General features: G+C 39.5%; 1 protein-coding gene across 1 annotated transcript in view; it reads left to right on the top strand.

Annotated features, from left to right (window-relative positions):
• Nucleotides 1-23,694, top strand: part of LOC134207432 (uncharacterized) — a 35,670-nt gene extending 11,976 nt beyond the window's left edge. Inside the window, exons 2-3 of the mRNA XM_062683156.1 lie at nucleotides 22,732-22,855; nucleotides 22,925-23,694. Of these exons, the coding sequence (XP_062539140.1) occupies nucleotides 22,732-22,855; nucleotides 22,925-23,139 (339 nt within the window). The 3' untranslated portion in view covers nucleotides 23,140-23,694. The remainder of the gene's footprint in view (nucleotides 1-22,731; nucleotides 22,856-22,924) is intronic.
• The last annotated feature ends 3,771 nt before the right edge of the window (nucleotides 23,695-27,465 follow it).

Genomic DNA, 27,465 nt, shown 5'->3' with positions numbered 1-27,465 from the left:
TACCACTTTCGTCCGGATATTCCTCCAGGAATTCCTCCGAAAATTCCTCCAAATATTCCTTCGGATATTCCTGCAGAAAATAATCTGGATATTCCTCCAGATATTAGTTCGGATCCTCCAGGAATTCCACTGAATATTCCTCCAAGAACTCCTCCGGATATTCTTCCAGGAAGTCCCCTGGATATTCTATCAGGAATTCGTCCGGATGTTCCTTCAGGAGTGCCTTAAGATATTCATCTAGATATTCCTTCGGATCGTTCAGGAATTCTCCCGGATATTTTTCCAGGAATTCCTCCGGATATTCCTCCTGAAATTCTTCCGGCTATTCCTCCAGGAACTCTTCCAGATATTCCTCCAGCAATTCCTTCGAATATTCCTACAGATATTCCTTCGGATATTCCTCCAGGAACTCCTCCGAATATTCAACCAGGAATTCCCCGGATATTCCTCCAGGAAGCCCACTGGATAATCTTTCAGGAATTCGTCCGCATATTCCACCATTACTTCTGAATTCAGGAATTCGTCAGAATTTTCGTCCAAGAATTCTTCGGCTATTCCTCCAGAAGTTCTTCCGGATATTTTTCCATGAATACCAATGGATACTCCTCCAGAAATTTTTCCGGATATTCCTCCAAGAATTCGTCCGAATGTTTCTAGACCAACATTTGAAAAGGGCGTAGCATACAAAATTTATTCCTTCTGATTCTTTTTCAACGTGTATAGCTATATATGTAGACGAAGAATCAGAAGGAATAATTTTCTGTTACGCTCTTTTCAAATCTATCCTCAGATACGGCGGCCCGTCCTGGTCAAGTGCGTTGGGGGCAACCAGTTACCTGCGGAAACTGGAGAGCATGTACCGCTTGATGTGTCTCGGAGTGATATCTGCCCAAAGCACGGTATCACGTGATGCATCCTGCGTGATAGCGGACATGATGCCAGTCAGGCTGGTCATCCAGGAAGACGATGAGTGCTTTGACCAACGTGGCACCAGAGGAACCCCCGATCAGGGTGGGGGAACCCCATGGAGAAGCTCACTTCAATCTAACACAATTCCTGTGCTGCTTCCGTCAGATTTGGGCACGCGCGAATCCCCGTCTGCCCTGACTTCAGGTGATGACGAAACTGCAGAGCACATACTGTTCGTATGTCCCCGTATCGACGCACAGAAGAGTAACTAGAACAAATTAGTGGCCAAAACCCAACATATTTTTATCAACATTCATACATTGTTATTCTTTTTTAGATAGGGGAAGTGCACCGGTTTTGGCCAACTTAGTGCCTAATTTGGCCAACCCTGGAAAATACACATTTTCCAAAATAATCGATCAGTTGAAAGCAGCGTTGAACCGTGAGGGATATATCTTTTGTTGGAACTAATAAAACCCTCGCGAATTGCTTTATTTTCGGAGTTATTCGCAAAATTGGCCAAATTAGGAACATGGCCAAAACCGGTACAGTTCCCCTACTCAAAAACATTCTGCATACTGTGACTATTCCATAAATGTTCCAGATTATTGTAAAAAAAAATACATTTGGGGCTTTATTTATGAAGTATCAAGATCTCATATTCCGAACTTAATCTCATATTCCGAATAGTTTGGGTGACCCAGAATATCCCAGAGATATCGTACGGTGTTTTTCTTGCATTCTATGAGTTGTAACGAACACGACTGAATGCGTTTCGCAACTTAGAATAACAAAAAATGCCGTTTGACAGCTGTAGATCTAAAGTCGTAAACTCAAGGGTAGTTTGGATGGTCTAGGACGTCTGAGGAAAAAAAGTAGTTAATTGTTTGGCACGATAACTCTACGGCTACGTTCAAATAAAAATCCTATTTCGGAGCAGCACAGTTTGTTGCTACTGTACCAAATATTTCCTATTCCGGAACTAATTTCAAGCACTTCAGCTGAACACAGTGATAAATTTTATACATTATGCTATTTTCACAACCATTTATCATAAACCCCTTGGGAATGAATTTTATTTTCCTATGTATTAGGAAATCCATTTTAGAATAGTTAAATCTCTTTTCCATTACGGGTTCCTTCCTCCTCAGTGATATTTACGCATTTTAAAACCAATATGTTCACGAGATTTTATTTGTAAAATTAATTGTTTTGAGGTTTATATCTACTTGTACATTGTTAGGTGGATAGATTTACAGATCTGCCACTGTTCACAAGAGAGGCGGTACTGCATGGGTGACCTAAGACCATGCAAGTCCTTGAAGGTTAACTATCTATCGCATCATAGATGAATAACCTTGATAAAAGCCGTTAGTTTTAGTCCCTTTCAAAACCACTAACAACAACCAAGCGATTGTCCGAATCTTGCAGGAAAATTTCCCTTTCTATCACTGACTGGCTACTGAAGCTATCGCAGCGAATAATATGCACAGTATAAAAATGTTACAGCATACATGATGTAACAAAAAGGCTCCATTCGATACGACTCAATTTTCTATCACATTTAAAAATTACTGGTCGTCATCAGCTTGCATTAAATATTGCGTACAAGAAAAACTTGGATGTAAAACTAGAGGTTATTAAACGAAATAATATGGGTTCAAATTTTTCCACAGCGAGTAATCTTCATAATTTTTAACTGTGTACATAATAAATAGCCCAGAAGCTGTAAAAGATTTGTTTTGAGATGATATCTATCTTGTTGCACTCCGACGGGGTTGCCTACAGTTCCTTTCCTGGTGCCGTGTCCGAAGTTGAAGCAGTTGGTGCACTGCGTGACGTCGCGATGCACGGGCCGATATCGCTCCCAATCAACGACGGTGTAATTTATAACGCCGACCAGCTTCAGGTCCTTCCAAGTTGTGTAGCTGTGTTCCAAATGAACCAGGTGAAGCTGGTCGCGATATCTCCTCGCATTGTCGTGACGAGCGATCTTGTGTACGGCCATTGGCTCAGGCTGCAACATTCGATACCTGCTTGGACCTCCTCCTTCATGTCGTAGAATTCTCGCCGCAAAACCTTGAGCGGCTTCGTGCCGGGGTGGTCAGGAGTGTAGTATTCATACTTGTGGACCTCGAGAAACTCCACGACTGATTGATGTTTGTCCTTGTCCTTGTTTGCCGGTACCGCTTTCACGCTCTCCTCGCTGCCTTTTTCGGGCGCAAATCCCTAATAAACACAGGCGGATACTTCTTCCGCTCTGGTTACGCCTCACAGTTTTATTGACAAAAATCGGTGTTTCCACAGTTATAAATTCACATAGCTATTATTTGGAAATCGCTATAGTCAAAATCAATGGGTGCCACACATAAATATTATGATTGGATTTTTGTCAGTGCACGCTTCATCGGCGGATTGTCGCCGTCGCCAAGTGGCAATGACGAAAACACGTTGCTTGCCGAGATATTCTTGAAGACACTCCTCACGGAATCTAAATTCAAAATTCGATGCAGCAAAGCTGAAATAATAAAAATGGCAGCCGTGTGTTGCTTCCGTATGAATTAGAGATGGGCGCTCCGCTCAGGAGCTGTTCCAAAGATTCGCTTCCTTACATTGAGCTGATGAGCCATGGATCTTTTTTAAAGAAGCCCAGCTCATCAGCTCACTTTAAATTGATGAAATCATTGTCAAACACGCGCATAGAGAAACTCCCTCGAGCGTACGCACTCGAGTACGCGCGCTGTTGTATTTTGAACAGCACAAACGAAAATACCACGCTTGCGGTACACAACACAAGCGAGCTTGTATGAGCATTCCAGTCCAGTACCGCGCACGTGCTGATCGTTTTTTATTTGCACCTCAAGCACCATCAAGCCAAGCGACAGCACCATCTAGCCAAGCAACAGAAATCATTTCTGCTGCAGAGAGGAATAAGAAATACACAAGCAAAAATAATCTAGCTTGCCGTCTATTTCTTAACCCATACCCACATACTCGGCGCTACGAACGGACACACAAAAGATACCTAGTAGTGCGGTAGCGAACAAACCGTACCAAGCAAAAGATCCGAAGATCCGAACAACGCTCAGCCGCTCATGTCGTCGTCCAGCTCGAAATTGCTGTGACATGGAAGCGAGAGCTGCGCCACCAGCTCAGATCCGTGCGACACGGATCTCGATCCGGATCAGTCGCGACCGATTCTAGCGAGCGAACCATGTGGTTCAAACGAACCGAACTGGGAGCTGTGTCTTGCACGGAGCGGATCTTTTACTTGCGACGGGTTTTCCCGCCAGCATACTGCTACATGTGCACTCGGTTTGTTTGTAGCACCGTGCTCTGTATTTTTTTACTCTCTTGTTTTTATTTCTCTCGCATTTCGGGAACCAATATAGATGAATGGGCTCGCTTGTATGAAAATATCAACCACGCATGGTTAGAAGGGTTAGAAGCGCGCGCAAGGCATTGATTTACTGCACTCAGTATGAAGAGAAAACTTATGACACGTGATATGGTTCATATACATATCAGAGATTAGGGACTGAATTATTCAAATCAACGAGAAACGTTATCAACAAAATGTAACTTAGAATTATGAATAGAAAATAATGTTGAGTTAGTTTTTGTATAGAAATAAATGTGATGGTTCTAAATGGTTCTCCTAGACTTCAAAACTAGACGGTCAGAAAAGCGTAATAAATGTTATTAATTTAAAATTGTCGGTTTTTCAATAGAAATTATTACCTCACAGTAGCTTAACATTTTAAAAATTTCAAAGTGAGGTTAATAGATGAATGATGAATGAATGAATAAATTAATGAATGACATAAATTTTTCAAATTTTTGAACAATTAATATTAACAATTATGTTTTAATATATGTAGCACTAAAGAACTGAAGAGCTGATCCAAGGAGCTGACTCTTTTCAATGAGCTGGTCCTTAAGGTCTGAGGAAGCTCTCTCATGATAGAGCGCTATTTTCGTACTAAAATGTTTATAACTCGGAACTTGGAACGAATTTCGCTTATCCCAACTGACAATCTCTTTGAAATTTATCAAGGAATGTTCCTATAAAATTTCATGGACCTACTATTTCCCAAATTTGAATTAAGCTCTAAATACTGAACAATTGTACAACTGAAATTTTCGCTTCTCAGTACCTCTCTCCGATAATTTGAAGCACAAAGGAACCGAATTTCGCAAAACTCAACTGACAAAAGTTTTAAATTTTTCCAACGATCATTTTGATGTAATAAAAAGTATATGTCACCGCAATAAATTTTGCAGGAAGCTCTTTTTACTCCAACCAAGTTTTTCAAATTCCATACAAAAGTTACCATTTCGGGAGAGCAGCCAACAGCATATTTTCTTGTGGCGCACGGCAGGCAAGGAGCGATGAGAGCGATAGAAAGTCCGTCAGCTTTGTATCTAGCGTGACACTAGAAAAAAGCGTATTCCTATTTGTGAACACGCGGATAACCAGGGAATCAATTTTTCTTCGATGCGCATGCAAAACAAGCGACAAAAGAGAGCCAACGACAAAGCTTTGTTTTTGTCGGAGATAATAATGACAAAGATTCGAGATTTTTTGTCAACAACAAAAAAGAAGACAATTTTGTTGCTAACTTTTCATTCCGTTATTTTGCATTATCTCTACAGCAAATCACGGTTTTAAGCTATCATAGTTTCTGCTTTTATGGAAATATTCGAGAATCTAACTATGATTACAAAATTAGCATCGTATTCTCGGAAATATCAGAACATGCAAGCCAAATGATTCTTGTCATATTGTGTTTGGGTTCTGACAAAGGCTTGTTGTGAGGTGCGTTTGTCAGTAACAAACTCTGTTGACGACAAAGGGTATATTGTTAGGCGTTGCTCGAATATTGATTCCCTGCGGATAACAAATATATAAATTGAAATCAAATATAGGAATGAGATGAGATAAACAATTGAAAATAAATAAGACAAATAAGACAAATCAAACAAATAAGCCAAACTAAACAAATAAGGCAAATAAAGCAAATAAGACAGAAAAGACAAATAGGACAAATTAGACAAATAAGACAAATTCCTTCGGAAGTTCCTCTAGGAATTTCTTCGAAAGTTCCTCCTGGAATTCCTAAGGAAGTTCCTCCAGGAATACCTAAAGAAATTCCTCCAGGAATTCATTCGGAAGTTCTTCTAGGAATTTCTAAGGAAGTTCCTCCAGGAATTCCTTCGGAATGTTCTTCCAAGAATTCCTTCGGAAGTTCCTTCGAGAATTCCTCCGAAAAATCCTTCGGGAATTCCTCCGGAAATTCCTCCGGAAATTCCTCCGGAAGTTCCTTCGGGAATTCCTCCGGAAGCTCCCCAGGGAATTTCCGGAGAAACTTCCGGGGGAATTCCCGGAAGAAATTCCGGGGCAATTCCCGGAGGAACTTCCGGAGGAATTCCGGGAGGAACTTCCGGAGGAATTCCCGGAGGAACTTCCGGAGGAATTCCCGGAGGAACTTCTGGAGGAACTTCCGGAGGAATTCCCGGAGGAACTTCCGGAGGAATTCCTGGAGGAACTTCCGGAGGAATTCCTGGAGGAACTTCCGAAGGAATTCCTGGAGGAACTTCCGAAGGAATTTCTGGAGGAACTTCCGAAGGAATTCCTGGAGGAACTTCCGAAGGAATTCCTGGAGGAACTTCTGAAGGAATTCCAGGAGGAACTTCTGAAAGAATTCCAGGAGGAACTTCCGAGGGATTTGCTGGAGGAACTTCCGAACGAATTCCTGGAGGAACTTCCGAACGAATTCCTGGAGGAACTTCCGAACGAATTCCTGGAGGAACTTCCGAAGGAATTCCTTTAGGAACTTACTTTATTTTTCTTCTTAGTCTTATCTATCTTATTTGTATTATTTGTCTTATTTGTCTTATTTACACCAGCACCACTGTTATCACCCAAATACTTTTCAAAGCTTGTGTGGAAACCTTGTACAGAAATCCTCCCACGATATTTTCTAATGTTGTTCTAGAAACGACTCATGTTTTCATTTTCCAAAACCAGCTGGAGTTTGTTTATTTTGATTTCCTCATTGCGTGATTGGTCGGCGCTGTTGCTGTTCTCTCGCTGAACCGCTGCATGAGTGATAAATTTCTTCCGCATTGTTGCCAATTCCTTTTGTTCTCCGTTTACGGCAAATTCTCAAGCAATTGTAAACTGCATAATGATGAAATCATTTTGGCGACACTGACAGCGTCATTCTGGCGGGCTGAATTGGGCAATTTTCTCTCTCAGAGAGTGCTACCACGTGCTTTTTTAACGGAAAACCCTTCCCTCAGACCTTAAAGGGGTTTCCCGCGCCTCCATCTGTCTGTGGTGGGCTTTGATGATGATTATGATGGTCCCGCCACATACCCCCACAACACCCCTGACACCTGCCGAATCTTCCATAACGAGTCCGGGACAAAATAACGCCAACGCGATGAAGCGCAAACGGAAACACAGCGAACGAACGAATAAAAAAAAACACTTGGAAAAAAGACTCGAGCAAAAACACGTCCGTGAATTGCGCACGGTAGGCAATGCTTTTTTATGCACAAAGAAAATATTGTGGTGGACCAAATGTTCCGTAACTTACATCGATCTGATGTCCGTGTAGGGATTATGAAACTTTTACTGGTTTTAAATAGTTTATCGTAGATAATCTTGAGTTTCAATGAAATTGACAAATTGCTGGAGAGTTTACGAGTAAGTCGACAGCAAAGTAAATCTCCAAAAATCCATCGAAAGATCAGTGCGCTATTAACGTGTAAAATCTTATTTTAGATTCTGATTTGACACCCAGTACCTTCGGGTATAAGACGTTGTGTGTGTCATCCTCTATCCCTCATCCAGATGGGGGCGTTGGCCAAGTAGTATAACGAATAATTTGAACAAATCTAATGCTAATTAATGGTACCCTTATTGTTACGAAGGCTAGTACCAAAGAAAGGATCACTTTAGAGGCAAGACGTCTCATTAAGCTTGGGGATTGGGATGTACTAGAGGTTCGTAACAGGTGCAGCAAAACATCGCATAGACGCCCTTATTCATACTGACTGCTCAGTTAGTAAAAGGTCGAGAAGACTGCTGCCAACTAAAGCTTGAACCGGATATCTGACACTCCCACAGAAGTTTCAGAAATCTCAAAACGGTCTCCAACTTTTCCTTGGGTCTTGTTTAAATAAGAATGTCGTCTGCGAAGGCCAGTACCATGGGTAGTTTCAAGTGTCCATCCCCAAGAAGGTTCAAACATTGTCACCTTTTTCTTCACCTCTTTTAACACGCGTTGTATTACATGTTATTGTAGGACATCCTGTTCCGCCAAACGTCCTGTTCGGCCAAACGTCCTATTCGGCCGAATGTCCTATTTGGTCAAATGTCATATTCGGCCAAACGTCCTATTTAGTCAAATGTCCTATTCGGCTAAATGACTTTTTCGGACAAATGACCCTTTCTGCCAAATGACTTTCGGCCTAATGGTATATTCGGCCAAACAACTTTCGGTCTAATGGCGTTCGGCCAAATGACCCTTCCCCAAACTCTCGATTCTTCACAGTTAAAAATTCTGAAAATTACACGCTATGGAATTATTTGAACCGGTTGTATACAATTTCGCCGAAAAACATTCCGCGAATTTTTTTTTCGCGGTACGACATTCCGCGGAATGTATCAACTTTCCGAAACACATTTCGCGGAATGAACCTTTTTTCCAAAAGACATTTCGCGGAATGTACCTTTTCACCGAAAATCATTCCGCGGAATGCCGTTTGGCGGAATTTAGTTAGAATAATTATCATTCAAATATTTAACGATTTCTTACACGATTAATTACATGAAATCCGGGCTATTTTTTTTTCGATTTAATGCAAACCCGAACCCGACCCGTACCCGAGAATTTTTACATTCGTAAACCTGTACTCGGAGTTGACCCATCGGGTTCGGGTTCGATTCGGGGTGCGGGTTTCGAAACCTGAAACCCAACTATATCTACTGCCTGGTATAAGGCGAAAGGAGTTGCTAATGTCTTCTTTCAAATAATACGTCTTCCCGATATAAGGCGAAGGGAGGAGTAACGCCTTCTTTCAATGGATGCATCTGCCCGGTAAAAGGTGAAGGGAGGGGTAACGCCTTCTTTAAATGGATGCATCTGCTTGGTATAAGGCGAAAGGAAATGATAATACCTTCTTTAAAAGAACGCGTCTGCCCGGTATAAGGCGAAGGAAGGGGTTACGCCTTCTTTAAATGGATGCATCTGCCTGGTATAAGGCGAAAGGAGTTGATAATGCTTTATTTAAATGAACGCGTCTGCCCAGTGTAAGGTGAAAGGATGGGTAACGTCTCCTTTAAATGGATGTATCTGCCCGGTATAAAGGGCAATTGAAATTTTGAAAACTACTTCTAAATGTTCTGGGAGGCCTTCTGTTGACTCCGGACAAGAAAAAGGTTCTGAGGTCTGATAGCATATACACCGAGCTCGCTTTTTACGCGGTTGATTTTCATCAATTTTTCAGTCGGCTCAAAATCCACGACTTTTACAACTTCACCTTGATTTTTCATAGATTTTTTCGAGCGATAAACATAAAGCTTTATTAGTTCCAAGTGCCAAAACCAACTAAAAACAAATTGCGTAGAAAGCAACCCAAGCAGAGCTTTAAATATTCGATTAATCCGATCAAAATGCTAGTTGATGAGGGTGCCGATTTACCACGTGCGTGGGTGAGTGAGTAAGTGAATAATTGAGTGAGTAAGTGAGTAAGTGAGTGATTGAGTTAGTGAGTTAGTGAGTGAGCAAGTAAGTGAACAAGTGAATGGAAGTTTATCGCTCATTAGAGTATTAATAAATGAGTAAACGAACGCGATAAACCAATGAATAAAGATATAATCGTATGAGAGAATGAGTGATTGGTTAAGTGAGTGAGTGAGTAAGCGAGTGAGTAGATGAGTGAGTAAGTAAGTGAGCGAGTGAGTAAATGAGAGAGTGAGTAAGTGAGTGAATGGACAAGTAATTAAGAGTAAGTAAGTGAATGAGTAAGTGAGTAAATGAGTGAGTCAGTAAGTGAGCGAGTGAGTTAATGAGTGAGTGAGTAAGTGAGTGTATAAGTAAATAAGTTAGTAAGAGAGTAAGTGAGTGAATGAGTAAGTAAGTTAGTAATTAAGTCAGTGTATAAGTGAGTGAAGAGTTAATCAGATGATAACCCGATCAGGAATGCATAACAAAATTGTAACTCAATTCTATCAATTGTTGTTATTTCAAACAACGTATGTTATAATTAAATAATTCGATAAAAATGTGTCTTCAGCCAGTTTTATTTCATATCAAAATTATAGCAACATTAGTTTTGAATATTTTCACAAAATAATTGCCTACATTTTTTGTAGACATTGAAAAAAAAACGGAGGTAATCACCTTCAGTATAACTTGAACCCGCTCGTTATTAATACATAGCTGGAACAAAGTTAATTGCCTACATTATGGATGGAAATCAGGCGTGGTAGCGTAGCAGATTTCTATCCGTGATTTAGGCAATTACCTTGAAAGTAGATTTTTGTACAGAAAAATTATATCAACGTTTGTTATAATGTTGATATGAAGGTATCAACCTCTGTTTTAATTATGTTACGGCTAGAGGTATTTTTGATATAATTTTTGTTATTTTAACAACTAACCAGCAAAAATTATAACACATTTTGTTACAATATTTTTTTCTGAAATAAATAACTCCCCCTGTTTTAATTTTGTTATGCATTCTTGATCGGGAAGGGGAGCTTGAGAGTGAGAAAGAAATGAACAAGGGGAACGAGAAATTGGGTGAGTTAGTAAAAGGACTAGTTAATCAATTAGTGGGGAAGTAAGCGTGTGAAGCCGTGAGTGACTGATTGGGTGAGTGAGCAAAAGAAAAAGTGAGTATGTGATTGATTTAGTGGGAAGTGAGTAAGCGAGAAAATAAATTGATATTTATTTGAGTAAGAATTAAAAACATGATGAGAAAGTGAGTAAGTATGCGAGAAAGGTGAATAAGTGATTCACTGGAATAGTAAGCAAATGTAAAAGTATAATAGTGGGTAAGGAAGTTAGCTAATGAGATAATGAGCCAATATGTGTGTAAGCTAGTGACTGAGTGAATGAGTGAGAATGCGATTGAGTGAAAAAGTGAAAGAGTTAGAGGTTATATAAGTGAATGCATAAGAGAATCAGTTTGTGAGTAGATAAGAAAAAAAAATGAGGGAATATGTGAATGTATGATACTGTGAGTGAGTGAATGTTTAAGATTGAAAAAATAATGAATGAGTTAGTCTTCACTAAACCATTCAAACATCGCACTGATTTCACCTTTTGTGCCAAGGGATCACCATTCTTCGTAATTCGTCTACCAGCTGACCATCATTTATTTCTTCTAGGAAGAGTTTTGATATTCTCCGTGGTGACAACTTGCTCCAACGAAATCATTTTGTTTACAATGGGATCGCTTTTTAAGCGACTTACGCATTTTTTACGCGAATTTCCATATAAGTTTTCTTAGTGCGATTTTTAAAAAAGATCGAAAACCCCATAAAAACCGTGAAAAATCGATTCTTTATGAAGTCATTTTTACGCGGTTTTTATTTCACGCCGATTCCAGAGTTTATGGCGGTTTTTAAAATTTACGTGGTTTTGATTTACATGGAACGTATCCCTCGTGTAAAAACCGACTTTAGTGTATTTTTATTCAGTTCAATCATGTTTAGCTGAACGTCTCAGTACTTTGTATGATAATTTTGTTGTTATCCCATTATTTTGTATTATTGTTTTGGAGTCATTCACAAATCACGACCTTTCTGGACGCCATTTAGCAACTTTCCAAATAATAATAGAAAGACTTATATTGTATTGGATTTATAAAATGAATTTAACATTAAAGTTGCGAATAATCGACAGTCACATATACATTCCTTCCAGTCGTTATAAATTATGAGTCGTTTTACCCCATGTTCCCCAAGCGTAATACGACTGATTAGAGTCTCGTAAATATGAATAATATTTTATTATATGCTATCATATAGTTAGTCTACATCTATACGCTTAGAAAGTGAAATAATAAGTGCATCGCACCTGGAAATAACTTGTATTTCACAGAATAATCTCAAATTTTATCACAACTTTCGAGACTTCGATTTTAAAATGGCGCAAACTTGCGCAAGATTTTATTTCGGGATTACGAAATATGGATGCATATCTAGCGGCTATGAACTGATATATTACCGAATATCGCCGAATAACGAAATGCCAGACCAATGAAATTGTGAGTTTTTCATCTTTTTTTTATTCAAAAGTAACAACTACTGATGCCTCCATATATCTCAAAACAATTGATCTTTTCCATGAATTAAATATGTATGGACTATTATATTACCACCATAATCATCATCCGTGGTAATACTGTGAATTAAGGTCACTCCTGATGGAATCCAAGATTAAAAGTGCTCGCGTTTTCGAGGGCACACCACTCGATACGGAAGCAACGCACAACTGTCATTTTTATTATTTCACGCATGCTGCGACGCAGCAAAGCTAAATTAACAAAAATGACAGTTGTGCGCCGCCTCTGAATCGAGCGGTGTGCCCCCGAAAACGCGACCACTTTTAATCTTGGATTCCGTCAGGAGTGACCTTAAGGTTATACAGAATGAACACCGAAATGATTAATTTCATGCTATGAAAAAGCCTGCCGCAAAAATAAAAATGTTAGTTAAAAATCGCAAAGTTTCAAAGAGCGTAGCTGTCAAAATATCATTGCAAATGAAAAAATGTATACAGATAGCAGGTCCCACACTATTCATCTATTTTTTACATAGAAAAGCAATTTTTTTAAAATCAACTTTATCCCGGCTAGATTTGCAAAATACCCCTATGTGGCGGCGTTGTGTCGTCTGTCTCTTTCCGTCCTTCGAAAAATTGTAATTGTAGTAGTGCAACACTGGGAAATACGACAAACACTCATTCAAAAAATACGGATTTGTGTAGTGGTTTGATGCCAATCTTTGTTTCCCCTTAAGTAGTAAAAATTTCTTCAACAAACGCACCACTCGAATAAAATTCATTTCATTTTCTTCGAATGTAAACGTGCCTTTTGATTTCATTTTTATAAATTCAAGAAAATTGTAAATTTCGTGACAGGAAAAACTATTGGTGCCAACCGCGCCCGTCGATTACTGCGATCTCCTTTTTTCAATTAGGGGAGACATAATTGAATAAAACAGCGCCACGTTCCGTTTTGATAAAACCTCTACTCAGTGAACCCAACAGTCGATAAACTTGAATATATTCTCTACTGATAAATTCCTACCTTACTTGATACTTGATGGGCTACAGCTCTTCGATGAACCTACGCCGAATGGAGTATCCTTCTCCACTGGACTCGATCCTGGGCCAATCGCTTCCAGTCGCTCTGAACATTTAGCGCCCTACGATCCTCTTCAACTGCAAAAAGCCATCGTGTACGCGGCCTTCCACGAAACCTGCGGCCTCTTCCGGGTTCTCTACTAAATATTATCTTCGCTTGACGTTCTTCCGGCATACGAACAACGTGACCTACCTAGCTAGGTTAAAGCGTGGCTACGACCAGTGTTGGGAAATGAGTGAGCATGATTCGTTTCATCCTCACTCACTCACTCATATGAGTAAAACCGGTTCTACTCACATGTGAGTACTCACAGAACGGTGAGCACTCACGCGTGAGGAAACTCACGCCTGAGTGAGTAAAACTACTCATTCGATTTTTGTTGTGAGTAAGTGAGTAACAGATTTATTGAAAATATATTTTGTTTTCTTTAACTAGCAATAACTAAAATTGCGCGTGTGTGTGTCGAATGACAAATTGAATTTATCGCTGATTATAACTCCTTCCTACATACATTTTATACGTGCGGGAGGGATCTCAGACCTTCTTAAGAACCTTCCCGGATCCCAAAAACATGAGTTATTGGCTGGGATATTCAAATAATAATGAAACATCCTATTTGTCTTATTGTCTAAGTCTAATTGAGAGCTGAAGTTTTGTGACTTTGGACATTCGGTTAGTAGATGATCGAAATGGCTTGAGTACTTAAACAAATCAACATAAGAAAAACATGTATATAGGACAAAGCCTAATAATAGAGATAGGCTTAAAGTCTATTCAGAATACGAACTATATCACTTATAAAAGCATTTTCGACTTATGTTTGGCCGGGGTTCAGCCGAATCAAACCAAGCGCCAACAATATCCCATTTTTCTGCCAAAGTTTTAGTTTAACAGATTTAGTTGATCGTATCGGACATCCCTTGTAGCCTTTTCAGATTACGCCACTTATGGTAATAAATTTAATGATAAATACTAACTTGATGCAAATTCCCATACATTCAATTTTTTCCTCCACTTTAACTCTATATTTATTATGATAAATGGCGTAATATGAATACGCTATTAGCAACATAACTGAAGATATCCTATATGAATTGATTTGAAATGATTTATAAATGTATACATTTTCCTTTTACCGACAAATTGTCACAAGTCAGTCACAAAGCCGTTTGATGCGGTTTGGGAGAACCTCGATCATTTATAAAATTTGTACCTACTTGCAAGACAGATTACAAATACAGCTTCTTGAAAACTTTCGGGTTATGTCTAATATTGAGTAGAGATTCGTGATTTGAATTGACTAATTCATTATTTTTTTGCTGTAAAAGTTTCGTTTCAAATCGGAGACGAGCTCGGTAGTCTAGTGGCTACCGCTTCTGCCTTATAAGCAGGAGGTCGTGGGTTCAATTCTAGGCTCGACCCTTTCCTACTTTGTATTTCTATCTTAGTTCTTTCTGTGTTTCACGTTCTACCAAAATGATTCCTACTGTTATAACCTCCCACACAATCCCAAAACCTCCCGTGGCACCTATGAGAGGTCGTAGAGTTCTCTGCATCTTTCTTAAGTAGGTGTCCAACTAACCATCCTTCCCCTTCCTCAGCATTTGCAAGGACGTGGCCAGGACAGATCTCGACTATTGGAAAGTGCATTGCTTTCATCTAAAAGATAGTGATTAGTCCCAAATCAATATCTGTGGTATCGGATGAAAGTGATGGTACTCTCATACAATAGTCTTGGCTTGTACTATAGATAGTAGAATCTATAGATGAGCGAAAGCATGGCTGAGTCGATTTTTTTGCCCGTGCACACGCGCATATGACGTCACAGCCCTTAACGTTTCCATTGAAATAGTGACGTCATGCTCGTTTGGAGACACGTTTGACAGTTAGTTTGGAGACAGAGGATTTATCTTCGCTCATCTATATATTCCACTATCTATAGCGTGTACCACCTACAAATTTGTGCGAATTGCTCAATGCTAATGCTAATGCTAAAAGTTTCGTTTCAAATCGGAATTTTATTACCAACTGCGAGTTTTACAATTCTTTTTGTCTGTATTATGCTGCTAGCAAAGCTAGCAGTTTTGCCTAAAATTGATTTATTCTCTGCTTATAACGAGTCGAGTCAAGTACGAGACACTGATGACGGCCTTACTGTTGAGATCGAAATGCGTATCTATCAAGATACAATTAAGTGGTGGAATTCAATGGGATTGTACAAACTTGTCTTATGACATGCTCTGCATACAAATTTTCACGCCGATCGGTTCAGTAGTTTCGGAGTCTATAAGGTTCAGACATACAGAAATTTATTTTTATGTATATAGAAGAAGGTGTGCACTATGGCACTCCAATGCTCAGCGGAGTCTAGTATATTTTCAACTCGCAAATTACGCCAATTACTTGTACCGAAGCAAGAATCAGCCACCTATTCGTTTGAGGAGGATCATGTCTTTTTGTGTAAGTTAAGGCTCTAAACTCTACAATATGGTCAAGGTACAGCCTAATTGGAAAGCGGAGTAGAATCAAATAACTTTAAATTGGAGGGCTAGGTAAGAACTTCGACTTAGTATTGCAATTATAATTATAATTTAGTTATTAAGTTATAATTATTATAACATGAGAAAAAAAACTGATTTCTTGTACTCACCGTGGAACATGTATGTTCCCGATTTCTGATGTTCCGGTTAGCAGCGAGGATTCGTCAGTATTCAACCAGTGGTTAAAACAACAGACTTACGTGAAATAAACTATTTCAAGACAAAATTTTCAAAACGACTTATCTGCTTTTGTAAACAAAGATTCAAATGACGATTTGACGAATCTGATAGCTCGTCCACGCAAACTAACACCATCAATAGGTAGGTGAAGGTTTCCGCTACCTGTTGATGGTGTTAGTTTGCGTGGGAGAGCTATCAGATTCGTCAAATCGTCGTTTGAATCTTTGTTTACAAAAGCAGATAAGTCGTTTTGAAAATTTTGTCTTGATTTGCTTTCCTTTTCTATTTGAAATTTTAAATTATTCACGAATCTCGGTCATAATCACGAAAAGAATCTAAAAACTCTATAAAAACTAAATTTGATATGGTCCGTTATGACATTCAGACGTTTGAGTTTTTTGATAAACACAGAACGTCGTATGTAACAGAGAAACTTTTATATTGCGAACTGCGGGCCTTTTCAGAAGACGTTTAAAATAGGCCTTTTCATGTGACATTGATGAGCCGGAACTTGTTTACAATCGCTTAACAGATCATACCAGAGGCTATTATATATAGAGTTACGCAAAGAGTGAAGCCAAATCTACCTATTGAACTGTCAAACCGTCTAATTATCGAGCAAAGTAAACAAATGCTTGTTGGTAAGGCGGAAGTATTGTTATCGCCTGATGATTATTATGGCGAATTAAAACTCATGAATTGAAATGTATTAGATTTGTTCTAGAAATAGCTTCAAAAACTTCAATACACGCCCCCAATAAAGTTGCAACAAGAAACTCACTTGTTTGCACTCTGTAGGTGACTGGTTATCGAATTAAAAGTTTTAGAAGTGATCACTCTCGTGAAGTCACTTGAAGGGTTGAACAAAAATGAAAGTTTTCAACATAATAACAAGAGCATCATTCAGAATAAGAGTAAGAAGATCCTCTTTGCGCAACTCTATATAATAGACTCTGAATCGTACAACCCTGAAGCTCTTATTTTGATAGAACTGTCATTTGACGGTGAATTCAGCTGATTTTAAACGTCTTGTGAATAGTCTTATCAGCTGATTTGATAGTCAATTGACATTTCTTCTATGGAAGTGACAGCTTCGGAGTTTAACGGGGGTTTAACGATCTGTACGGCGGATGAGAAGATACTTTAATTAGAAATACTAGAATAAGAGATCGGCGAAGACGTCATCTTGTTTCCAATCGAACCGTCAAAAGCGGTTCCAGTTCGACTTGTTTACATTTTGCATGCATAAGAAGCAAAGAAAAAGTTCATGTGCTGCCAGTATTATTTTCACGATATCATGCATTTTCATACTTTGCCATTTCGACAGTTTTTCACTCTGCCGGTCTCTGGTTATAGGGTTGCAAACTTTAGTTACAAGATAAAGATTGACGCTTCGGTTTCCTTTGTCCTGCTGTCCGAAACATGTTGGATACAGAACTTCATTGACATTTATCGCTCTATCCGCGTTACCAAAAAGTGTTCCAGACAGCGACGACGACAATATGTATCTTGTAACTAAAATATCTTATGGCGGTTGTGAACAACTTCAGTCTCGACAGTGTCGCATGGGAAGGCCTATTCTACTTCGGTCATTTTGACATCGATTGACATTTTTCAAAATGTAACACGCGTGATAAAAAGAATATAGATATGTAATGATTAATAATTAATCATGTTTATCGCATGTAACATAAATAAAAATGTGTATTTAATAGGCCATAAACTGCATACAATATTGATTTTTGTTATTGTTCCTCAAAAGCATGCTGATCAGAGTAGAAATATTTCACAGTCAATTCAGTGAAAACATGGATCTCAGTATAATCTGAGGTCGCCTTCATCGCCGCCGTGGTGAGTGCAACTGGGTGCAGCCGAAAATTCATTTCCAACACCGACCATTCAATTTCGCATTCAGCCACTCACAAGTCGCTCTGACAGGCTGCTCAGTTTGCGTCTTATCGTATGACTGTGAGCGGCCAATTAAACGCGTGGTGAATTTCTTCAATTTGCTGGGTGAATGTGTATATTTTGCTGTGGTAAATTTCATCTTCGCGGCGCGGTGGGTGATGTGAGTTCTGTTGTTTACTTTTCTGCCTCTCCGGGAATGTGAGGTTGATTTCAAAGCAGGAAGGAAATAAAAAAATGATATTTAAAAAACATCACCTTCATCCAGTGCTGCCGAATATTTACAACCCTGGCTGATGGACGTTAGAAATAAATCCGACCAATGTTCAAATCCGCAATTCAAATGGTTCCACTGTAACATAAGACGTTTTGAAAGACTTGCTGTTCGCGATTGCATCATGACGTCATTTGACACCATATGAGGGCACTGTTTACATTTTTCTCTCCTGTTTAAATGCGAAAGACTTCTCATGAGGACAATGTTTACCATATTTTACAGTTTTTTACCCGTGCAATCCTCTATAAAGTTTTAAATACTTTTACTATGGCATTGCAATCAGAATGTGCGTGAAGCAATTAAGAATATGCGGATAACTGAAATACAAATCCGCATGTTTTAATTTGCTTCACGCACCTGATAGCATTATTTATTTATTAGCTTGAGCAGTTTTTATCGTTTTTACCTGTTTTTTATGTTTCTACAAGGATCCAGTTTGTGGTAAGTTAAGCTCATTTTTAAAAGAACCGAAACTTTGTTCGAAAACAATAAAAAATATTATCTTATTTGAATATATACCACCACTTACCAGAGGCTGTGGATACCTGTCAAGACCGATCCATAAATTTCGGACACCTATAATGCCTATTACCTTCAATTTGTATATGAGATACAATTTTTGCACCTTGAATATCTACTAGCAGGTGAGTTTCAACAGTTTTTTCGCAAATCAACAAAAGATTGGGCATTTCCGGTGGGGTTTCCATTCCCATACATTAATTTTTGCATAATACAGTAAAATCCCGATTTTATCACCCCCCCCCCTGGTGAATTTTTGTATGTTTCTTTTCGAGAAGGCTTACAAAATTCTTGACAGGCGATGAAAGTTATTTCCTGAAAATCATTGTTTGCAGTATTATATACAAAAATAAAACGAACGACTAAAATTTTCATGTTTTCTTTTGGGGTGACGGAGTCGGGTCGAGAACGTGATAAAATCGGGGTCGATGCTGTATTGCTTTTATTATTCAGCGAAATCTCCACCGGAAAATCTGTCGGTTACTCAAAAATGTATGGTGCAGATAGTTGAATTAGAACGTAATGGTAGAATTTCTGATGCACAAAGGCTTCTCGCCAATATTAACATGAATTTTCTATGACGTAAACGTATATTCGGAGCATTACGTAGTGTAGCGGCTTAATAATTGATATGGCGCTCAATTCAAGTACCATAGTACAAATGCCATTAGTGTGTCATTAGTGTAAGGACTGACTGGTGGTCTTCTTACCATAAGGTACAATTATCTTGATATGATTGCCATATAAATTATTGTATTCAAGTGAGACAGCCTTTAGATAATTTTTTTGTTATCTTGTACCATGATATTTGTGTATCATAAGTCTGTCGAATCATAAAAAAATATACTTTCTTACAAATCATGCAAAATGGATCAGTTTTGCAAAAAATGTATATATATATAATTAATTGCATATTATTCGGCAACTCGGCCGTACGAAAACCATTTTTTTGTTAAATATCTTGGTGGAGGTTGGTACTCAGATTCTGATGGCTTTTCCGCAAACGTGACCTTTAAGTGGTCTTGTTGTGTAGGGGTTATCACGCCTATCTAGAGAGTAGGAGGTTGAGGGTTCGAGTCCCTCCAAGACACGTGGATTCTTTTTCGCAAATTTCATATCAATTTGTCCATTTCGAAACATATGCTGTGCATATGCACAGCCAAGATATTTAACAAAATATATATATATATATATTAGCATTAGCATTAGCATTGAACAATTCGCACAAATTTTTAGGTGGTACAAGCCAAGACTATTCTATGAGAGTAGCATCACTTTCATCCGTTACCACAGATATTGATTTGGGACTAATCACTATCTCTTAGATGGAAGCAATGCACCCTCCAATAGTCGAGATCTGTCCTGGCCACGTCCTTGCGAATGCTGAGGAAGGGGAAGGACGGTTAGTTGGTTAGTTAGTTTTGCAAAAAATGTATATATATAAATATATTTGCATAAAATACATTGCAGTATTTGATTAATTACAATTGGCCGGAATAGGGTATCTGTTCCATTATTAATATCATGCTCCTATATCAATAACATTCGCAAAACAGGCAATTTAGGCTTAATTTGTGTCATGTTTTGTTGTTTTGTTGCTCACTGCTGAACAAAATCGCAAAAATGAGAAATAGAACAATTTACACACAAATTCTTTGTTTTCGAATGGAATTGATTTGGGTAGATGGTATGAATTCCTGCTCCTTCCCCTATATCAATTCAGAACGCCATCCGCTATACCCGTTTGCCGTCAAATCTATTAATACTTAATACATAAAAATGTCTCACACGCACACACACGCAGACACAAACGTGCACACACAGACTCATTCCAGAAATTTAATAACGTTCTATTAATTTAATACGACTGTTATTAGCAATTTCTGTTTATTATTGTTGTTAGACAAATTCGTTCAATTGATTTTTTAAATCTTGACCTCTCTAGGTACATTTTTATTGAAACCTATCAGAATTCCCCAAAATATTACGAAAGAAAGAAAAATGAATCATCTATAATTACTCATATGAGCAAAATTTCCTCACTCGTGAGTGAGCAAAACCATGTTTGCTCAGACGTGAGTACTCACAGTTCGTGAGTAACTCACGCGTGAGTACTCACCGAAAAAATGAGAAATGAGTGAGGAATTTTTACTCATATGAGTGAGATTCTCAACACTGGCTACGACTCATCCTCATCAGGGAAAGCATCAGCAAAGTATTGCCGAACAGAAGAGATCTCACATCATTATCAAAAGACCTCTGCGTGACTGCGTGACTACTATTCAAAACTCCTAGACACTATGTCCATTGTCAGAACTTTCATGAAAATATCTTGATGAGGATCACAGGACTCACATGGCAAAATCAAATTCCAGATTTAATTACAAAGCTCATATTCCTGGTTTCCGAACTGGGTTGGTTCACCAAATATTAATTAGAATTTGGGAATGTGGAGCTCTCCATTATTGTGACAAACTTATCGATCCAAAAAGATTTCCTTATATTCTGTGGACTATCTTAATCAGCCACTATTGGAGACATCATTCTTTTAATTAATTAATCAAGTATTCAATTGTTAGAATATTTAATGAGGTTTGCAAAATAAATTGACAAAACTGTTTTACTTTTGTGTTTAGTTTACTTGAAATGTTTACGAATGTAAAAATATTCATATTGAATTTAAAGTTGGAGAAAATCCAAATAAATTGCTGAATAAATTTCATAAAACTGTGTCGAGCTTGACCGTATAGAATACACCAAGAACCAATGACCTAATTAAATAGTTCAAGAAGATCTATCTCAGAAAGTTATCCCGTTCATATATTCATCACATCTCGTTAAGTGATCAGTAGACTTAATTGCAAATGTCAGTCTGCACAGCCTGACGAGAAGATGAAGTCATTTGCTAGAGTTTGTTTGTCATCAAAACGATGATATGATAGCAGCAACGCGGCAAAAACACCTCCACACCTCGCTTCCTCTGAAGCAGCAAACAGTGGAGGACGACTGTCGTCGTCCGATCCCTGGCTTTGCTCTACTATGATCTCATCTTTCATTCCAGAAGTTTTAGCCATTCGTATATGAGCGATTAATGGTCGCAACTCGCAAGAATGCGACGCGATTCTCATTCACTTAGTTTACTCACACAGGATGGAAAGATGTGTGTCGGTTGAATAATAAGCTGTACCGAGCCGCGCGATCCGTCAACATCTGCCGCAATGTTTACATTCGCGAGAGCACGCTTCACCGGCTATGGCATCCATCAATAGCTGCGCGCTCTTCGCACCCCTGTTGCTTGCAAACTGCAACCGCTGTTGATGATGATGAGTCGCAACAGGCAGTTGAGTTATGCATTAACGTCGGAATTTGGAATATATTAAAATTCACGGTTCTAAATAGTTAAACACTAGTTAAAAACCCCCCGAAAATGGGACGCTATCAACACAACAACGGTAACGAGCGATGATGGTGCTCATAGAACGCCTACTGCGATATTTATAAACCGCATGAAATGATGCCCGCACATGGCTGATGTCATCCGTTACGCTGCTGTTGCTGCTGCTCGCTGGCATTGAAGTGTGCCATGCGATTCCATTGGAAACAAATGAAGGGCGACCCTGGATGATCGCATTATTTGACCCGATTTGATATGCGTCATGTGCTTATCAAATAATGCAGTTTATTGAAATGGAAGTGGCAAGATGTGTTAATAATCACAAAATATCGGTTGAAAAATAGGGCTGTTTCCATTTTTGCGGGCTTCGTTTTTGTACAAGACAATGTTTTAATTTTTGTTCTAATAAATTGTTCCAAAATGTATTCATTATCTGCCATCCTTTCTGCTCAAATTTCCAATAAATTATTTGCAAAAAGTGTCTAAAACGAATCATAATTACCTACTGAAAACCATATTTTCTCTCAATGATCTAGTTTTCTAAAAAAAATTCCCATTGAATCTTCAATAACAAAAAGTAATTAAAATTACTCACCACCTTATTTTTTCCTTCACAGGCACTCACCATCAGCTGTGTGGTGTTGCACTACAAAAGCTTGGGTGAATCCGATGAGATGACCGTCCTCCTCGTGGCCGGAACCTTCGTTGGATACACCATCATTCTTGTCGGTCTTTTCGCTGGTGTGTTCGTTACTACTCCCAATGATCAACCAAATAAACTAATCAAACTGAACTCTCTCCCCATCAAAGGTCACCTCCTCGGCAACCCGATCAACAAGAAGATCGACCTGTTCTTCAGTCTGCTGGGATGCGCCATGTTCATCGCCTCCGGCGTGCTGGTCCTGCAGGCCTGGGAGAGTGGCTTCAAGACCGAGCGCCGCCGGCTGGCCATCTCCAAGGGAGCGTTGGCCATCATTAACGGAGCCGTGTTCTTCATCGATTCCATCTTCACGTTCAGAGATTAAAACCAAACAACGATAAAAGTTCGATGAAAAACCAAAAGCCAAAAAGAACGCAGAAGCCACCGCAAGAAGTTATACGTCGACAGAGACGGCGGAAGAAAAAGAGATTTGAATCTCGTCTAATGACTTTTGTTTTTGAGTAACTAAGACGTGTTATTCGTACTAGGATTAAGGTTAAGTTTTAATTTTTTCTACGATATTTATGAACAAAGGACGTAATTTGAAATTACCTTAGGGATACGAGGTAGCACAGTTTTGAATAACCCTTTTCCCACTGTGCATCGACACATTAATAGTAGTATGTGTGAGATCTATGTCAGTAAGCTTACCGAATCAGAATAAGCTCTGCGTCGAAACGCCACCTGGCGTTCGATGGCAAAGGCAACCGGCAAACTACGTGTTTGAAACCCGCAGATGTCAGCAGCGTTCCGAGTCATCTATGTTAGCCATGAAAGTCAGTCATTCACATCACATTATCCTGCTTAATTTAAAGACGGTAAATCTGCTCTTGTAAAGTTTTTACAATAAAACCGAAATATAAAACGTCCGATTATTGGATACCCATTCGAGAATTAATGTTCGCGCTTGAGCGCGTGACCCTGACGATGACATCCCGAATGCGCGCGGATTCAGGGTTAGATTTGTTCAAAGTTCATACCGTTAACCGGGGCGCAGCAACACGAAGAAGAGCCACTGCATTCCGATGGGAGTCGGTCAGAGTTCGGCCATCTGATCAGGGAATGAGGGTGGGGTGGAAACATTTGGGAAATGAACGATGATTTAATTCGTTGCACATGAATGTTGTATTTTTTTGTAATTTAACTACCCTCCATCAAGTAATATTGATAGGATGGGAACATAGACTCATGAGCAAACAGCAAGACGTACAATAGATGCTTGGAACAAAATTTAAACATTGAACTATTTTAACAATTTCCTGGAATTTTCTTTTCATTGAAATTAGGGAAATTTTACAGATTGAAACTTAATTCCCATGGAAATTCATTTAAAGCAACAGTTTGATAACTGATTTATTACTGGGCGTTTGCTAACTGGACCAAAGCCCATGTAAGGACAATCCTCACGGAACATAAAACTAAATGTAGGTACCCGTGTTTTCAAGGACACAACACTCATTACGGAAGCAACGCACAACTGTCATTTTTATTATTTCTGCTTTGCTGCGTCGCTGCATGCGTGGAATAATAAAAATGACGGTTGTGCGTGGCTACCGTTTTGAATGGAGTGCCCTTGAAAACGCGAGAGCTTTGAGTTTTGGATTTCCTTAAAAAATGGCCTTTGCAGTACATAAAAGTCATCTCCATTCAGCTCGGTCCACGGCTACACGTCGCCAACCACGCAGTCGGAGACGGAGAGTCCGCAAATCGTCTTCCACCTGATCGATCCACTTTGCTTACTACGCACCTCGCCTTCTTGTTCCAGTCGGATCATTGTCGGGAACAAAATAGTATATTACTGCCCGACATTCTGGCTACGTGTCGGGCCCACCTCAGTTGTCCGCTTTTCGCGGACGGTTCTTCCAACAGCTCCAGGATCATACGCCTCCTCCACGTACCGTCAACCATCTGCATCCTACCATGGATTGCCCATTACTTTTGAAAACACCAAGTGCGCGTTGACCTTCCACAAGCATCACCCAGGTCTCGTGTCCGCAAGAACTACCGGTCTAATGAGCGTTCAGTAGATAGTCAGTTTTGTACACACTTCAACTAGATTTCGCTAATTAATTATTTGAGTGTATTACTTCTACGTAAATTAAAACGATTTTATTCAATACTTTCGCCTCTAATTCTATCATGAACAAGTACGTCTAAGTTTGGAAGATGATATTAGATTTCACTGTTTGGAAATTTTTTGACGAAAAAATTCGGTAAACATGGAAAATTAAAGTAATTTCGGTAAACGGACGGATAAAACTTTACCGAAAAAGTTGTAACTCTATACTCATTTTACTGTATTCGGTAAAATAAAATACAATTCGTTTTGTAAAAACAATCTATCGCCGTACATGGTAAAATAAATACCGAACAACTGCAAAACAAGTTTAAAGTTTGTTCCGTTGTCCAAGAAAATATCGTTACATCTACCACGCCGGACAAAGAAACGTCTTAGTGCTTGTAAAAAAAACACTCAGTCGACAAGTCTGATACGTGTTGGATAGCTTTCGTGGCCATGCATACAAAACTGCAAAATATTATTTAATAGCAGCTCACCGTCGCCTGGCCTTGATGTAGACCGGACCGAAATAGTACATGTCAGTTTTGGAGACAATTACTCTGGCAGATGGTAATTCACCCATTTGCTGTTCAATGTGAGATGGTTTAGCTCGAAAGCAACGTTGGCAATGATGAACAACCTTCCTAGCGACTTTTCTACCGTCTAGTGGCCAAAAACGCTGTCGTACTAAAGCAAGCATAAGTTGAGGTCCAGCGTGAAGCAACTTTAAATGATAGAAACTTTGAATCAACTCAATTAGATGATGCTTTACCGGGAGTATCATTGGAGGTTTCGCCGATTCCGGAAGCGCGGAATGATTCAGCCTTCCACTAACACGCAAAACTCCGTCATCTGTGATACGGGGGTGAAACCAACGCAGCGGTGAATTTCGAGCAACCCTCTTTTACAGCTGTAATTTTCTTCGTGAAGAATTCCTGCTGCACCTTTCGTATGAGCAATGCCTCCGTTTGTGAAAGCACGGTAGTTGATAGAGAGCCTTTTCTGCATACTGCATCACTGCTTAGTCTTGCAATAGTTGTAGCAGGTCGTAGACAGTAAGCCGTACAACGAATTAGCTTGTTGTAATCCGAAAACCTTTCTAAGTAATCCGAAACTCCTGAGGAGTTGTACATGCAACGGCTGTCATTCACATCTCTTGATGTGTTTGCGCTGATATTGGACTCGTTCTCCATTATTCCTTTGGTGTTTTTAACCAATTCCGTCCATTCCACCAGAGCTCGTTCTTCAGAATTCTGTAGGGAATAATTCCCCGAAGTATCAGATCTGCAGGATTTGTTATTCCCGACACATGAGCCAAGCTTTAGCCTTCTGTCAAGGCCTGGATTTTAGCAACCCTATTCGCCTCAAAAGTTGTCCAAGTTGCAGGTGGAGACTTAATCCACTGCAGTACGCACGTTGAATCCGTCCAGAACAAAACATTTGTATCCAGTTTTACTGCCTTTGATGTTCTTTCCCATAGTTGTGCGGCAAGAAATGCTCCGCTCAATTCCGAACGAGGCAGTGATTGAATTGCCAGTGGAGCAACCTTCGACTTCGACGCAAGCGGTAACCTGGCCATCTTGTCCTTCGCTCCTCACGTAAACCGTAAGCTACCATAGATGCATCAGAGAAACAGTGAAATTCTACTTTTCGTGGTCCAGCTATGGTTACGCATCGAGGTACGTGAACCGTGTTTAGCAACGGAAGTGCTTCGTGAAAATTGCGCCACTCCTCACTCACCAATTGCGGTAGTCGTTCGTCCTAGCCTATCTTCTGAAAATTATCATTCTCTAGAGTCCAAAGGCGCTGCATAAAGACCTTCGCAGTCGTGATAGTTGCCCTAGCAGCCCCAAAGGGTTGAACAGATTGGCGATGATACTCAGCACGTTTCATTTTGTGTAATGCTGATCGTTAGAAAATCGTAGGCTATCGAACTGGAATCTAAAGCAAACAGTATTATGAAGCCAGGTCAGCCCCAAAGTTTTAACCTCTGCATTCTGGTCCCAATTTACTCCTTCCGCAACAAGTAGAGTCAAATCTTGGTTAGGAATACCCTTTAAAACTTCTTCACGATTTGATGCCCATTCCCTCAATCGAAATCTTCCGCTTAGTAGCATAGAATCGAACTCATAGCGTAGCTTAATTGCAGACTCCACATCGTCTGCTCCGGAAATTACATCATCCATGTAAACATCTTCTTAGATGGCTTTCGCAGCCAATGAAAATCGTTCTTGCTCATCTTCTGCTAACTGTTTTAGCGTACGAGTAGCTAGGAACGGTGCTGATTTCGTGCCATAGGTCACCGTTAGCAGTTCGGTGTGTCTTATTTGTTGAGCCAAATTTGTCGAAAATTTTTTTCAACATCTGCAACCACCATTTCCTGCCGGAATCGGCTTTGTAGGATGATCGATCGTAGATCTTGTTGTACTATGGGCCCCGCAAACAGCGCATCATTTAGCGAGATGCCGGTCGACGTTTTGCAAGATGCATCAAACACCACCCTGACCTTTGTGATGGTGCTTGAATCCTTAATAACCGGATGATGTGGAAGATAGACATTCTTCGATGCTCCTTCGCTTATATCGGCTACCA

This window comes from Armigeres subalbatus, chromosome 1 (genome assembly GCF_024139115.2).
Source record: "Armigeres subalbatus isolate Guangzhou_Male chromosome 1, GZ_Asu_2, whole genome shotgun sequence".
NCBI lineage: Eukaryota > Metazoa > Arthropoda > Insecta > Diptera > Culicidae > Armigeres > Armigeres subalbatus.
The sequence above is the reverse complement of the archived record's forward strand: the minus strand, read 5'-3'. Positions and strand labels throughout refer to the sequence as shown.